Source organism: Hydra vulgaris, chromosome 11, assembly GCF_038396675.1.
Source record: "Hydra vulgaris chromosome 11, alternate assembly HydraT2T_AEP".
Taxonomy (NCBI): domain Eukaryota; kingdom Metazoa; phylum Cnidaria; class Hydrozoa; order Anthoathecata; family Hydridae; genus Hydra; species Hydra vulgaris.
The window spans coordinates 19085241-19102557 of record NC_088930.1 but is presented as its reverse complement, the minus strand read 5'-3'; the positions used below and the strand labels follow the sequence as shown (position 1 = coordinate 19102557).

At 31.1% G+C, this 17317-nt stretch overlaps 1 protein-coding gene and 2 non-coding genes across 3 annotated transcripts; all 3 read right to left on the bottom strand.

Moving 5' to 3' along the window:
• Positions 1-10596: 10596 nt before the first annotated feature.
• Positions 10597-11262, bottom strand: LOC136086898 (uncharacterized). Its single transcript, XM_065809396.1, has one exon. It carries the CDS (start codon positions 11260-11262, stop codon positions 10597-10599), a length of 666 nt encoding a protein of 221 aa, XP_065665468.1.
• Positions 11263-12283: 1021 nt separating this feature from the next.
• On the bottom strand, positions 12284-12357 carry trnar-ucu (transfer RNA arginine (anticodon UCU)). Its single transcript has one exon. It is a non-coding gene; the product is annotated as a tRNA-Arg (tRNA).
• A 4647-nt stretch (positions 12358-17004) lies between these two features.
• On the bottom strand, positions 17005-17078 carry trnar-ucu (transfer RNA arginine (anticodon UCU)). Its single transcript has one exon. It is a non-coding gene; the product is annotated as a tRNA-Arg (tRNA).
• Positions 17079-17317: the final 239 nt, after the last annotated feature.

Below are 17317 nucleotides of genomic sequence, written 5' to 3'. Positions count from 1 at the left end.
AAAAGCAATAAATTGAACAATTTCATCGGATAACTGAAACTGTATGCAGAGATTCTATGATTCAAAGCTGATAATAGCTTGTCAATAATTGGAAGAAAAGTGTGTTTTAAACTTTTCCGAAGGCGTCTATCCAGAGTCAGCATCATTTGCTTCTGCGTCACGATAGACCCATCTTCTGTTTCTTTTATGCTCTTGTATCAACAAGAGCCTTATTTTGATAGAGAATTTTACATTACTGTTCTATTTCTTTGAATTGAAAACGAAGCTCTTAAACAAACGTTTTTTTAGGATTGTAGCATCTTTGTAGCTGTATCTAAGTCTAGTTTTGAAACTTGAAGATATTTGCTTGTTCTGTCAAACCTTTTTAAAATTATTTACCATATCTGGACCATTAGTCCAGTCTCTTATTCATACTTGCATTAATTTTTTTGCTTCCAATTGAGCGTCAGCTTTTTCAGTTGTTGATTTAGATGTACTGACAAGAATCTGTTGACCTGTTTTATATCTTTTCTGCAGTGCATCAACTGCATTGTGGTGAGCAGACAAATGTGTATCCAAAAGTCGTTTCAAATTTAAGTATTCGTAAAGGAGTAAATCCAGTTAAAAGTAGATTCCATCGGTGTCTTGAAGCAAAGAAAAACACAAACAGTTTTCAAAAAAATAAACCGCAACTGGACAGCGGTGGACAGCATTTTGACATAATCAGCTAAACTGTTTTCTTTACGAATCCAGGCTTGCATACCGTTGTATTTTCCATTCATATTTGATGTATTGTCATACGATTGTCCTCTACAGTTTTTAATGCTTATGCCATTCTCTTCTAAAAATGAAAGTAGTATTTTTGCCAAGCTCTCACCAGTATGCTTATATGTCGGAAAAATTTTGTATAAAACGTTTAACTGGCCCGCTTGCTATTACATATCGAATTATCAATGTAAATTGTTCTGAATGCGAAACATCTGGTGTTGAGTCTACTGGAACATAATAGTATTTTGCATCTTTTATTTCTTGTATGACCTACCTCGTTAACTGATCACTTATAATTAAAATAAATTCATCAAAAAATGTTGATGACAAATATGATATGTGGCCACTACCTTTGTTAGCGTTCTAGAATGTGTTCTAAAAGAAATGGATCATATTCCGCAAGTAACTCTAAACTAAATTTCTATTGTTTACAGATCCAATAATCTTATCATTTTCATGAAAAGCAAGACCTCTTGCCGACAGTAATTTGATTACACTTAAAATTGCCTGAGAAGTTGATACCAATAGTTCCTTTCAGACATGTACTGTTCTACAAGAGCTTTATCAATTCAATTTACTGTAGTTTTTATATAAATAACTTTTTCAATACTATTTCAGTGCAAAGTACTGATTTCATGGCAACTTAAATCCCTGACTGCATTCTTCCTATTTTAACAAACACTAGTTGCTAACTTAACATTTCTTCAGTTTTTGCAAATAGTTTACAATCAGCACAGAATATCTTACCAGTTTTTGGAGAGCAACAAATCCAATCACGCTAAAATTTCTCAACATTTAATTGCTCTCGGAAAAAAAAAGATTTTAAACAACGTTGTTTAAACGTATCCCCTGGAAATATGCCTTCTGACCCGCTAAAACTGCTTTTCATGCGTTGACAACTAGCAATTCATCGCAAAACATCAGTAACTTTCCACATTCCTACATCATCAGGAAACTTTGTATTTACATCTGTAAGTTTATCACACTGCATTTCTACTTTAACATTTTCGGCTAGACCTTCTACTAGAACTGGTTCATCTTGAGTTTCTTGTTCATGATTTACAAGTTGTGATGTTGATAGAGTTCAGTCTATCAACCTCAAAACATATCTTTTTAGTTACTGCCAGAACTTTTTTGTAACGTTTCTCTTCTTCTTTCCTTAATTTTGCTTTCTCTTATCCGCTTTTATATTTTTTCATGATTATTAATTTTTATAATAATAAAAAGAAAGTATTATATAAATAATGTAACGAGCTAACAGTCTGCACTAAATTTTTTTTTTATTGAATTCGATATAAGCAAAATGAAAACGAGAAAAAGATAATTTGTGCAACGCAGTAAAATATATTGTTAAAAACAGTTAAAATATCTCTTATATTATCATGTCTGTTGCACACAAAGCCACCTTTTTGCATAATATTGGATGTAGCTCGTCAATTTTTTCTCCACAAGCACAATAGGATAGCAAATTAGCAAGTGGCACATTGTATCTCAATCTAAGTGCGTTCCTAAACTTTTTCTTATTCAGATCTAGAATTTGTTCTTTAATTGGTAGAGTGTTTAACCAGCTGCTGGCGCTTTTGTCACAGGCCTTTTCGACCAGTAGTTTAAGATTTTCTGAAAGCCTTACATACATTGCTTTGACCTGCTTTTTTTTTTTTTTTTTCTTTTCGATTTATGTTCTATAGTTTAATATTTAGTAGGTGAGGCCGCGAGCTTAAGTATCCGGTTGTTGATAGTTTGGTGTTACTGCCCTTTTGACGTTTTTAAGATCGGCTATTTTATTTATCGATATTTTTTTCTAGGAGTGGGCCTATATTTTGCAATTGTTTTATATTTTTTTCAGTGGGCTTATTGTTTGTGGTGGGCCTGTGGCTAGGGTTTCCGATCGGCTTTAACCGATAACCGAAAACCGCGTTTTTTTGTCAAAAACGATATAACTGAAAACTGTTGGTTTTCAAAGACGATTTTGGCAATTTTTTTGTATAATGTCTTCTGAATGTTTATTTATTATAGAAAGGTATAAAAAATCAAATTTGTAGGTTACTAAATTCTTATTTTATTATTTAGATTGTATTTTGCTGGAAAGCTTGAAATGTCTTCAATTTCAAAATTATTCAAGTAATCCAAAAAAAATGTTTGAATATCGAATAAAACACGCAAATATATTCAAATATAAAGTATTCGAATACTCAAATAGGATGGCCTATCCTTTATATTAAAGATTTTTATTGCTTAAAAAAACGTAAAGGTATGTAATAAAAGTAATTCACGTGTTTTTATTATTTAATTTTTTGAAAATATATTTTTCTTCCAGATAAATAATGTCATCTTTTTGGAAATTTGTTGCCCGGCGTAAAACTCCAAGTTTAAGAGATGTTTAAGGCATCTGTAATAGATGTTGTGGATCCACAATAGAACATGTGGATCCACAACTACTTTACGGAACCATTTTTTGCGTTATGGAATTACTATGACAAGTCCTTCGACTGAAGAATCAAGCAGCAGCTCAAATACACCATCGGAAAAACAAATTAAAATCATGGACAGTGTTTTACGAAAAACATGTTGCAACAGATGATGTTTCGATTAATACGGTAACTAACAACAAATTTATTTGCTCATTGATTCAACAAAGTGGAAATCATCTTCCTAAAAGTCCAACAACTGTGATGAATTTAATCCATCAAGATTTTTCGATAAAAAAAAAAAGTGATAAAATAAGAAATTATCAAAAAAAAATCAAATGGGACATAAACTCAGCTTAACATATGATGAACAGAAGGTACATTGGTGTGCCCTTGCATGAAAGCCAATGTAAGAAAACCTATAAAACTGGCCTCAATAGGATTTATGGTTTCTGTCCAGCTGAAAGTATAAGACAAAATATTATTTTAAAAGGATCATTTGAATTCATTTGGTGTCTGTATTAAAAAAGATTTAGTAGGTTCTACTCAAGATTAATAAGCAATCAATAAGAAGCTCATGCAATAAACAGACATTGTTGATCAGTTTTGCTTTAATCATGCAATTCATCTTAATGTATGCGACACGTTATACAAAAAAAAAAAGACACAAACGTACCTATTCCCAAGAAAACGGACAGTGATTGAGAAGTGAATGAACATGGAATTTACAATAATAATTTTAGTTTTGAATCAGTAAACAATGAAATTAATGTTGACTGCCCAGAAGTTTTGATTAATGCACGTAAAGTAGTAAAATTCATTGTTAAAAACTAAGAAATTTTTTTCCAGACATTTACTGAATTAAATGCTCTTGATGTAATCAACAAGCTAGATTTTTAGTTATTAGCTTCATTACATGCCACTTTAGAGTCAGCAAAGCTAACAGTGGAATTGCTTAGCAGAGAAGATGTTACTGTTATTGAATTCATGCTTGCAAAACTATTTCCTATGAATACAGAAATCGTATCGTTATTGCATTCAAATTTAAAAAAACGCGTCGATGAAAAACTTAACGGAATAGTTATGCAGATGTTAAAGTGCCAAATAGATCCATTAAAAAATACTTGTTCCATTAAAAAGTACTTTAAATTTTGCTGGAAAAATTGCGTTAAGGCTTTTTGGATTTACTTCTAATGATGAGGAACCTTTACAGCTGAAGGTTATTTTAACATATCTAAGATAAAGGACAAAAAATCTTAAAAAAAATTTATATTTTTTTATAATGCGATTCTCTCTATAAAGCCTACACCAACAGATGTCGAATGCATTTGATCGAGCTGCATTAGTTTCTGCACAAAAATCAGATCACGATTATCTGATAAATTGTTAAAATCTTTAGTTCTCTTAAAAGTTTTCGAAAATAAAAATAAGTCTAATATAAGTTTTATTTCGAAATATAAGCATAATGTTAGAACACTTTCTTTAAATAACTTTTTTAATAAACAATGCAAGATAAACTTACATAAGTTTCATTATTTAACAAGAACTAAAGATTCTTACAAAATATATATTTTAAAAGTCAAAATTCTAGCTAATGATGCAAATTTGACTAACGAATTCAGTTCTATTTCACGTGAAAGAGCAAGAAAAAGAAAAAGATTTTTTGATGATGAACCTTTTGAAGATGGTGATTTACAACCAAACCAAAAATTCAAAAAGCAGTTTTTTGATGTTCTCTTTAAAATAGGTAAAGAATCGATAGCTAAAGAACGATTTGAAAGCTTTTCGAGTACAATAGAACCGTTCGAGTTTTTGTATGATATTAAAGATATTTATAAAATAGGAGAAGAAGACATAACTAATAAATGCAGATTACTAGAAAAAGTATTGACTCATGGTGAATTGCCAGAAACACACTCCAATATTGAACAAATCTGGTCACTGATTAATGCAAATGAAGTTAAACTAATTTTGGCTTGTGATTTGAAAGTTGCAAATATAATTTGTGGTCTTCAAACCCATTCAAGTACGCACCCTTGCCGTGTGATGTCAAATCCAAGTGTCTTGCTAAATCTGGAAACTTGCGAACACTGGGCTCAATCACTTCAAGCTTTGAGTTTTTATCTGGCGGGGTTGTTACTAATACAAAGCTGTTCAGCAATGTCATTTGAAAGCCAATCATCTGTGGGCCTGTCAATGTTCTGATTTTGGAAATCATCCCACCGATGGAATTGCATCTCCTCTTAGGAGTTGTCAACCATCTTTTCAAGATCTCAAAAACTGCTTGGATAGAAGCTGTTAAGTGGCCAGCCGCCCTCCACATTCAACTGAGCCTATATTATGGAGGCCTATATTATTTGAGGGAAATTAATGGAGGAAGCTTCTTAAAAATGTGGAGGTGCTGCATCACCTCCAACATTTTGTGCATAATTGAAGCATTCAAAAGCTTCAATTTAGTTGTGAAGGCTTGCTTTGGATACATCCTTCAGCCGGATTTCGCTGAAAAAATTGAAAACTTCAAAAGGTGTTACTTGATGATTAATGGTAAAAGCGTAACACCTAAAATTCACGCTATCTTCTACGACATCAAGGATTTCATCAGTCACAAAGGATCCCCCTCGGGGCCTTATAGTGAACAAACTGTTGAAACTTCTCATCAAGATTTTTATCAACATTGGTCGAGGTATAAGCGAAACAATAACTATCCAGAGTACAAAGAAAGATTGTTGCGCTGCATAATTGATCTAAACGGTTTTTTGGAAACCCTACCTGTGGCTATAGCCTCCTCAGCCTCCGCCTTAATACAACCCTGTCAAAAGGTTATAAGTGTCTATATGAAATATAACAACGTACAATAGAGAATCGGTTTATAGAGTCATGGCGTAAACGCACTTTTTTAAAATTAGTATGTTCCGTTAGGGGCTGTTCAAATAAATACTTGATACTTTTTAGCCGTTTTTATACCCCCTCCCCCTCCAAAATGTGACATTTTGTAGCATTTTGAAGAACCCCCACCCCAAACCCCTTCCCTGTGTGGCGTGACAAGAATAAAAAAATTTTATAAGTGTATATTTTAATTGTAATAGTTTAACTTTTTTTTAAATACAATTGATGAATATCTGTCTAAAACCTGAATTTGTTTCCAAATTGGAAACAAATTCAGGTTTTAGACAGATATTCAGATATTCATGGAACTCCAGTACTTTTACCTTTAAGTACTGGAGTTCCATGTTCTTCAATAACTTTTGAAGGCCAGTTGAGGTCAGAGGTATCAACATTGTCCTGATCATACCACTCAATTGTTTCTTTGTTCGAATTTCAAAAGACACACATGAGTTCAGATAGACGTTGATCAACTAGGCAATGAGGTCTAATTTTTTGAATCTCATTTGGATATCCAATGCTTGAGCAAACTGTTTTGCTCATAGTGGCAAAATATATTTTTCACTGTTTGGTTTTATGTACTCGGCTTTAGTTTCAAATCCATAAAAAAATGTGTTGAATCAAATTTGTGCAAGAACTTCACCAGCTTTGGCAAAATATTTCATCAAGGTCATGCTCTTTGAAATAAGTCTTGGCACAATGAATTATTTTTTGATATCTTGGATTTTCACTTGGTCCACCATCAACAGTTATAATCATGACTGGTTTGCTAACTCCATCTGAAGTAAATAAGCTGCTTTAAAATGCAGGAAGATGGTTTATTCTGTTCATGCCTTCTAAGTGACTAAGTGCTGTTGATGAATTATGTTTTGCACTTCTGATTGCTATGTATGTTGGGCTAGAGTATGTGACCATTTGTTTTTCCATTCAATCTTTTTTAATTTCTATGGTTGCAATTACTGAAGGAATAAGTTTGTGTTGAGGAGCAAAATTATGATCAGCTAAAGTCACCTTAACTCTATATGCGTCATCATTGGTGCTTGTTTTTTTGCAGCTGTCAATCCAACTGGCACCCTGGCTTTATCATCCTGGGAGTGAAACGTCACTTCTCTAGGACCCAAGACTGCCGAAAGTTCTTCAAGGGCACTAAATGATGATTTAGCAACTTTTGTGTCTGCATGATGTTTATGCTAAACATTTTTTTTTTTTTCTCTGTTTTAATATAATATAAGATTTTACAACTTTGTAATATAAAATTTCAATAAATAAAATAAGTAAAACAGAAAGGGGCTCAAAGAAGATGAGGATGACAGTACGTAATAAAATTTCAATAAAATATCGTAATAAAACGCGTAATTCGCTAATAAAATTGATAAGCAACCAACAAAAGTAGAAATAAAACAAAAACAGATTTATGAGAAATTATTCAAAGTATCATTAACCAAAAACGTTTCTTATTTTTTAAAAATTTCTTTTTTTGTTAAAAACTTGAATGAACTTAACGAATTTACCGTACCTTTGAATCCTTTTTGAAAAGTATTCCATACTTTTGGACCTCGATATAGAATGCTGTACTCTGAATATTTGTTTATTATCCGAGGCAGTTTATATGTGTTGGACATATTCGCTCTAAGATTATAGCTATCATTTTTATTTATTTTAAACTTGTTATTAAAGCTTATAGAAGAGATATTGTGATTATAACGATACATGAAGATTAAATGCTGGTAGATATTTATTTCAAACACATTCATCATTTTCATATCTTTCATTAAGGGCTTAGCGTGTTCACGCCTATTTTTTGAGTAAATGATTCTGCAAGCATGTTTTTGTAGACTATAAATTTTTTTAATCTTTGCCGCTTGAGTACTTGCCCATGAAAAGTTTGCATAGCTGATGATGCTATGAATTAGCCCAAAGTAGATTAATTTAATTTTATTGACGTAGGAGCGAACTCGATACATCAAACCTATTATTTTGGTGATTTTTGACTGGATATATATTATATGTGGAAACCAGGATAATTTTTCATCAACAACGATTCCTAAGAATCTTATATTGGATTGCTTATTTACTAGTATATCATTTAGAGATAGGTTAGGCAACTTGAGAGGAAGATTTTCTTCTTGTGTTTTTTTGTGAAATAGTATATACTTTGTTTTCTCAGCGTTAAGTGAGAGTTTGTTTGCCTTAAACCAGTTGTTTACTTTACACAGTTCAATATTCATGTCTGCATATAATTTCTTGATATCATTGTTGGTGAGAAATAAGTTTGTGTCATCTGCAAACATGACCGAGTTCATTTTTAAAGATGCATTACAAAAGTCATTTATATATATTAGAAAAAGAAGTGGACCAAGAATCAATCCTTGCGGGACTCCACATATGACATTTAATACTCCAGATTGGACATTATTTACATATTGTTTTCGGTTTGTAAGATAGCTTTTAATCCAATAATAAGTTTTATTTATTATTCCGTAATGCCTTAATTTATCTAAGAGAATGCAATGGTCCACTGTATCGATTGCTTTTGATAAATCAAAAAACACTCCTAAAGTAAATTTATTATTTTCAAAACCATTAGTTATTTGATCTACTATTTCAATGATTGCATGCTCTGTAGAGAGATTTTTTTGAAAGCCAAACTGATTTGGGTAAAAAAAATTGTTTTTAATGAAGTAATCATAGATTCTATTATAAACTACACGTTCGAAGAGTTTTGAAAATACAGAAAGTATTGATATAGGCCTGTAGTCTGTAATGTCAGAATGATCATTACATTTGTATAATGGAATTACTTTTGCCAATTTAAGTACATCCGGAAATATCCCAGAATTTAATGAGAGCTTAAGTATATGAATCAGGGGTCTATTAAGACTGTGTTTGTTTGCAATAACAACATCACTAGATATCTCATCAAATCCTGGAGCCTTTTTTTTTTTAAGGAGGTAAAGGCTGCCTCTAATTCTTTATAGCCTAATTCATAATCAAGCATGGTAACGTTATTCGTGGTTTTAAGATACAGATGTTGGTACAATTTTATTTACAAGATTTGGACCAATATTTGTAAAATATTTATTGAATTCTTCTGAAATTAGTTTTTGACAAAATATATCGTTATTTTCAATAACAATTCGTTTAGGAAGAGAAGGTGAATTTAGTTTTTCTCTTCCCATTATGAGATTAATGATGGACCATGTTTTTTTGCTATCAAATTTGCATTTGTTCATTTGATTACTGTAATATTTTTTTTTTGCATTTTTAATGAGATCTTGGTAAAAAAATTTGTAATTTTTGTAATTTTTTTCATTATCATTGTTTCTATTTTTCAAAAATTTATTGTATAGTTTTTGCTTTTTTTTTTGAGCACTTTAAAAACGATTTATCCATCCACGGATTAGCAATTGCTTTTGACTTAGTTGTTATTATCTCTTTTGGACAGGTTTCATTAAAGTACTCCAAAAATGTACTTAAAAAGGCATTGTAAGCTTCATTAGTATCTTTACATTTATATACGTTGTTCCATGTTTCTTGTTTTAGTCTACTTGTTAATTTATTAGTGTTACTCAATTTTAAATTTCGTTTTTTTAAATGTATAATTTTTGAATGACAATCAGACATAGATTTAAAGTTTTTTATTTTTATGAATATCGGGAAATGATCGCTAATATCTGTCAAAAATAAACCGGTTTCAAATGTCGTTTCTAAATAATTATTGATAAAAATATTGTCTATTGCTGTTGCAGAGGTTTTTGTTACTCGCGTTGGTTTATTAATAGTTGACAAGACATTAAATTTAAAAAGCATATCAAAAAAGATTTTATTTTTGGAAATTTTGTGTTAGAAAGAGCATCAATATTTATGTTACCAGTTATATATAATGTCTTATTTTCTTTCTTTATTTTCATAATCGTATTTTTGATAAAAGTTTCGAAATTTTTTATTTTTCCACTCGGTGGACGATAAACACATCCAACTAAAATGTTTCGGTATTTTTTATTAATAATTTCAATGAAAAGGCTTTCATAATTATCATTTGAAAAGCATAGTATATTTTTTATCTTGAAAGCATACTTTTCTAAGACATAAATTCCTAATCCTCCTCCTTTTTTTCCCATTTCCTCTTGATTGACTTATTAGTTTATAAAATGGTAATATATAATTAGAATTTAATTCAAGAGAACTTTCTGTATCATGTCAAGTCTCTGAAATAGATATGATGTCGAACGTGTAGTTTAAAATATTTAAAAATTCTTTAAGTTTATCAAAATTTTGCTGCATGCTTCTAATGTTTATGTGTAATACAGAAAATGAGCCATCCTCTGATATTACTTTAAATTCAAAAGGATCAATATACGGTGTGTTAATTAAGTTCATTTGAGTTTCTTGAAAATATTTATATTTTCTTCGGATAGGTTATTTATAAAGTTGTCCTCAAAAAAGTCTAAATTTAAATTGTGAAAATCTAATTTCTGTGGAAAAAGCGCTGCTATTTTTTAAAAATGTATAATTTAAAAATATTTAATATAATTAAAAACTAAAATACTCAAAACGCTTACTCGTTTACGCATGTCGAAATAACATCTGTGTTGCGGGTGTTTTCTCGAAATTCGTGAACAATAAGTTTGTTGTAAACAACTTTTGCAAAATAGCCATTTTGACGATGTATCTTCGCCTGATCAAAAAGTTCCTTTCGAATTTTTCGCGTGGTAAAACTAAAATCTTCGTTTAGAAAGATACTAGTTCCTTTTAATTTTGTTGCTCTTTCCAAAATTGTTTTTTTGTCCTCGTAATCCCGGAGCTTCAAGACAATTGTTCGCTCTCGTTTATCATTAGCTACTCCCACTCGATGAGCCCGATCAATTATAATATCTTTTTCAATACCAAGGTTATCTTTAAATAGTTGCTTTACCTTTTTTTTTGCGATTTCCCAATTCTTTTCTTTGTTATTTTCAACGACCCCGTCAATTCTTAAATTGTTTCTTCTGTTACGGTCTTCAATATCAACGCTTTTTAATTTTAACTCAATATTGTCAGAAGATATTTTACCCTGCATTTTTCGTACATTTGATAAATCGTCGTGAACTTTATTAATTTTTTCCTCAACTGCTCTAGCTTTATCGTTGAATACATCGCCAACAAAATTTAATCCAGATTTCATTTCGTCGAGTTCTCGCCGAACTTCTTTAAAACTTTGATTTGAAGTTATCAAACCTCTCATTTATGTTCGATAATGCTTCATGAAAAAAAGACAAAATTGTTTCTTTTTGAATATTTAGTAGCTCTCTCATCTTAGTAATCGAAACTAACTCTTCTGATTTAGACATATCAATTTTTATTTAACGCATTAAAAAAATTCCAAAAAATATTTAACTGTAAGAAAACGCGTCTGTTCACCACGATGTTCGCCACGCAAAAATTTTTTGCTCTTATTAAGGTGAACGTGTAAAAAAACTGATTTAATTTTTTTTTTTTCATTTGTTATGACTCCGTTAAACGCTAGCCACTTGTAAAGTCGTTGCATATCATTTATCTTGAAAATTTCCGTTTTATATAAATATCTCCGAGTAAGCAATTTTAACAAATTACGATGTGATAAAAAATTTAATTTAAAATGTTATTTGTCACGTCACACTGTAACAAACCACCCCCCTCCCCCATGTGATATTTGGTGACACTTTGTAATTCCCCTCCCTTTCCCCCTTCCCCTCTTACTACTATTTATATTATATGTACAACTTTTTCTTTGGAATCCTTGGAATTATATGTAATCCTTCTTTATTGGAGCAAACGTTCAAAGAGCTTTTTTTCAAATATTCATTAGGATCGCAATGTTACGCACTTAAGACGTTTACTCCAATAAAGAAGGACTGAAAAAGTTGTACATATAATATAAATAGTAGTAACGAACATATTAATTTAATATGTTTGTTACGACTAATTATATTAAACGTTTATTTACGCCATAACCCTATAAACCAATTCCCTACTGTACGTAAAATCTTTGGATTTTAAAAACAGTTATAAACAAAGTGAATTGTTCCGCTTTAAAGTTATAATATCATAAATATTATAGAATTAAAAATATGTTATCAGAGACGATTCAAGGAATAAAATGAAGAGGAAAGGGGGGAGGGGTTTAGGCCAATCTGGACCTAACCTGCATCGAACATATACCTATTGGTTCCGAGCCACTGGGTTAGACTTCTAAAGATTTTAGTAAACTAAAAAGGCTGTTAAACTACCGCTGGTGGGAGTCGAACCCACAACCTTTGGATTAGAAGTCCAACGCGCTAGTCCATTGCGCCACAGCGGCTCGGATTCGCTACTACGCAATTACTTTTATAAAGTAACTTTAGTTTAGAATATCAAATGACTTGCCAATTGTTTTATTCTGATCATCCATGAACATTTCAAAATATTTAGCCTACGCTATCCGCGATATTGCATCTTTCACGATCTTATGTAATACCTGCTTTAAACATTATTATATCGAGATACATAGGTTAATATATCAGGATAATTTTGACACCCTCTAGTAGCGATTATGAGAAGAACAGAACTTACCTAATGGCACTAATGCGTATTACTTATATATGTATTATTGGTCTTAAACTTTAGTCTAAAACTTTAAATCCGTAGAAAATTAAATTCCTTTAAATCCTTAAGGGGTTGTCCATTAATTATGTCAACAAATTTTTGACGATTTTTACCTCCCCCCTCCCCCTTGTCAACAACTTGTCAAACTTTCAAAGACCTCCCTATAAAATTACGTCAACATTTAATTAACCTCCCCCCCCCCCCCCTTGCTCTTTATAAAAAAAAAAAACCTTTTTAAGTTGTAGTTACATTTGTAGTTTACAACTTCAAAAAAAATTTCTTTAATTTTCTTACATATTTTTACAAATAAACCCAAATCTTAAATCGTAGCCTCTATATCTTCCCATGGAGATGCCAAATGCTCCTCAATTGTTGTTATTAGCATAGGGTCTGATTGAATTATTTCTTGGGGAACCAAAACACCAGACAAGTAACATTTTCTTCATCTAGCCATTCTACACTTAGCATCTCTCTTCATAAGCAATAACTGCCATGAGTTCTCTCTGTCTTTTGGCAGCCACTCACATTGGACGAGTTCTTTGTTGTTAGAGTGCATGCGGTATTTGACTGGACCCAGAAATACATTTTTGGTGTTGTTGAATGTGCTTCTTTAATATGGCTTGCGAAGCAATATAAACGCGACAGATTTTACAGATCTGTTCAAACAATGACAACTGAATAGATGGACAATATATACCATATGGAATAATTTTGAAAGCTTTTGCTGATCGAGGTAGTATATTTTCAAATTGATAGACTGACTACAGAAAAGAGATGGAAATTTATGTAAGTTTATATCAGATATATCTGGTGCTTTAAGACCCTCATTAGTTTGACAGACTGGAATTGGTGGGGGGATAAATCTATTAGCAATAATTTCAAAATACGAGCTTCTAATCGGTTGGCAACAAGTTAAACCACAGCATTTGATAATTTGTAGAAAAAAGTGACTTGTTCTTACATGGTTTTGGAACCAGACTTGATCTTTGATTATTAAATTTTAAACTTCAAGCTCAGACTTTTCAGGCACAATATACTCTGCCACTGTTGGAAAATTATCTATACTTACTTGCTTCCATACTTCTGACAATGTTTGCTCAGCATATTTGAAGTTTAATTTTTCCAATTCTTCGTCAACTGTTCTACCTTTTGTGTCAAGGTGGCTTCCAAAATATTCATGCGACAAAATCAGTCCGGACAGTTCTCAACTAAGAGGAGCCATTCGTCTTTCTACTTGATTAAACGCACTTCTACCAGACGCATTTGTTGCTACAAACATTGCATCAATATTTTGCTTTACAAAATGATGGACAGCAACATCAATAACTTTTCGATACCTTGGATTTTCATCAGGTCCACCATCCACAGACATAATAAGAATCGTTTTGATCAACTTGCTGCTTGGATCTTTTGTATGTCAAACTCCTCAGATCAGGCAATGTAACGCGGTATTCAACGTACATTAAAAGTGAAGCTTGCTTGTTAGCTGCTGTCAATCCTATGGGGACTCTGGCTTTGTCATCTTGACTAATGATGAATACTTCTTTAGGTCCCAACAAAGAAGCCACTTCCTTCAGGTGATTCAAAGTATTTGTACAAAATCGACCATCAATTTGTTTTGAATGTAAATCATTTTGTACTCGAATTAATTTCACTGGTACAGTTGTTACATGGCTTTTGCCTTCCGATGATAAACTTCGTTTTGGCAGGAGCTGAGTATAAACAGCACTTCTACTTATTTGAAAACCGTTAATATTTAATTGTTCTTTCAATTCATCAAGATTTCTAACACTACGATACACATCACTTTGTCTTTTTCTATGAGCAGCAGACCCATACAATGCAATGTCAACGATGGTTTTTAAAAGTAGCGGCTGATCTTCTTCAATTGTTGGTCGCCCAGCTGTCTATCGGATCTTTAATTTACTGCTGATTTCAGGATTTTTAGCACAAATTTCCAATAAGTTTCTTTTTTCTTTTTTCGAAATATCTTTTGCTTTTCTTGTTCATATTTTTTTTTTTGAGTTTTTTTTCAAGCTCATCACCTTTAGATTTCTTTTCTTTTGATTTCCTTTTCCTAATCTGAACTTATAACACCACATTCTTTTCGCTTATACAAGCCAATCAAATCGCTCTTGAAGATGCTTATCTGACTCTGTAATTCATCTTGTGCTTTTGCTTTGTATTTCACAGATTTTTCATTACTAGTACTAGAAGGACCAGCTTCAAAATCGATTTTTATGTGGTCTTGTTGAATGCTTTGTGTTTGTTGTTTCACAACTTGTAATATTTTTACATTTGTTGCTACTTTTTTAGGAAGGACACTTCCAGTCTTCATGGAATGGCCTGCCCAAAAGGTCAACAATGTTGCCTTATTTTTCTGTGCTAAGGCGGAACAACTATTCAACAATAAGTCTATTTTTTTGGGCAAATCGTCCTCTTTTTTCAATTTATTCCAAATTTCAGTAACCTCTCTTTGACAGTCTTGCTTACGCTTGTTGGGAAATGCCTTTATATATGCTTCATACAACGACTTGTGAATTCAAAAATTGATTTAGATTTGATTTAATTTATATCTAAATCAATTGGTAATAAATTTGTTATTTAACACAAAAAAACATATATAGACATAGGCCTGTTTAACAATTATTTAATGGTTCTGAACATTCTAGACATGTAATGTATTAATAAGATATTAAATAGGTCCTAGATAAGACTGTCGAAAATCGTAAAAATGCTTGCCCATGTTCCCGTTCCCGAATGAGCGGTTACCGGCGAAAATTAAACTTTATATATAAGTTGTACCTGGAAAAAAAACCATATAAATTAAATGGGTAGTTTTTTTTTTTTTTTTTTTTTCAGATACAACTTTTGTATAAAATTTATTTTTTCCCAAATTTTCATTAGCATTAACAGTCGACATGTTAGTTTATCTCAACCGTAATCAGGACTTTGATTTTAATGATGTTATTGGTTTAAAGTTGTCCTTCTTTACTTATATCAAAACTTTATTTTGTTTTAAGTTTTCTTATTCACAAGTTATTTTGAGCAGCCGTGGCGCAGTGGTTAGAGTTCTGGCTCAGAACACAGAGGTCCCAGGTTTGACGCCGGCTCTAGCTCAATAAGCGACATTGGTATGGAAGGAGGCGTGAACTTCTAGTTAAATGCTCTTCCGCGGTGCTCCGTGATAAGACCGTATGGACTTCTGGGAGCACCTAAATAACCTTAAAAAAAAAAAAAAAAAAAAAAGTCCCAAATACGGTTGAGAAAAACTAACATGTCTACTGGTAATGTTAATGAAAATGTGTTTGTTTGTTTTTTCGAAAAATAAAATACCACTTTAAGAAGATTTTTAAACCTTTGATATATAATTTACGTTAACTGAAACTTGGATTTCTTTGAATGACCTTTCAGATAATTATGTTTTCCATCTTCTAGGTTTTAAGAGAAATTGTTGAAGAGACTAGACTAATCTTGTACAAGATCTTCAAAATCTTCTTTCACATTATGTGAAGAAACTACGCTACAAACGCAGCCTAATTTTTTGTTTTGAGAGTAATAGAATTAAAAAAATAAAAAATTATTGACGTCAACTTTACTTGACTTCCCTCCCCTCCCCTTGTCAACAAATGTCAAAAAAGTTCAGACACCCTCCCCCCTATTTGTTGACGTAATTAATGGACTAATAACTAAGGTAAAAAAAAAATCAATTTTGAGTTTTTTTACAAACTAAGCTAATTTAGATGCCTACAAACGTTATTGAATAAATACTTTTGAAGAATTATGAAAAAACTCATGCAAATTATTTGCTTCAAAAAAAAAAAGTTTCACCAAGAGTTTCTCCAAATAATTTTTTTAAACGTTTTTTGAAATATTTTATATAAAAAGTTACTTTTTACAATTCTTCAAAAATATTTATTCTTTTAAAGAAATCAAAATTATAAATTGTTTTCAGCGTCGTTTTTTCGTGGAAAATTAAAAACTATGAAATATATTAAGAATACCTTGGGTAATTTAATTTCTCATGCACAGTTTTTAAAAAGCTTTAAATTCGGTAAATCTTTTTTTAAAGGATTTAAAAACTAAAGAAAATTTTGATATTTAAAAAAAAAATAACCAACGATAATTAGCCCAAAAAAAACGTTTTAGGAAGTTTTTACTAATTTTTCCATACAAAAAGTTTATTTTTTTTTTTTTAACTTATATTTTAACAATTTTTTTTAACTTAAAAACTTTTTTTTCAACTCAATAAAAAAATTTGTATAAAATTTCTTAAAATTGTGTATTTAAGAATAGAATAATATTTTTTTCACAAAAGTTCTCATTAAAGACAAAAAAATATTCAAAAAATATATATTAGATGTACCGCTGGTGGGAGTCGAACCCACAACCTTTGGATTAGAAGTCCAACGCGCTAGTCCATTGCGCCACAGCGGCTGTGCGAATAGCGAAAAGTATACTAATATTTAAAAAATAATATTTATATAATATAAATGACCTGTATTTTTAAAAAATTATTTTGTTTTAGCAGTAAACGTTTTCTGATATAATGTGTTATAAATATATCATATTACAATTCTCTAAATTTTCTATTCTCTATTCTACATTCTAAATTCTCTAAACTCTACGTTTTATTTATACGTCCCCGGTTCAATAAAACAAAAGTTGTACCTTGA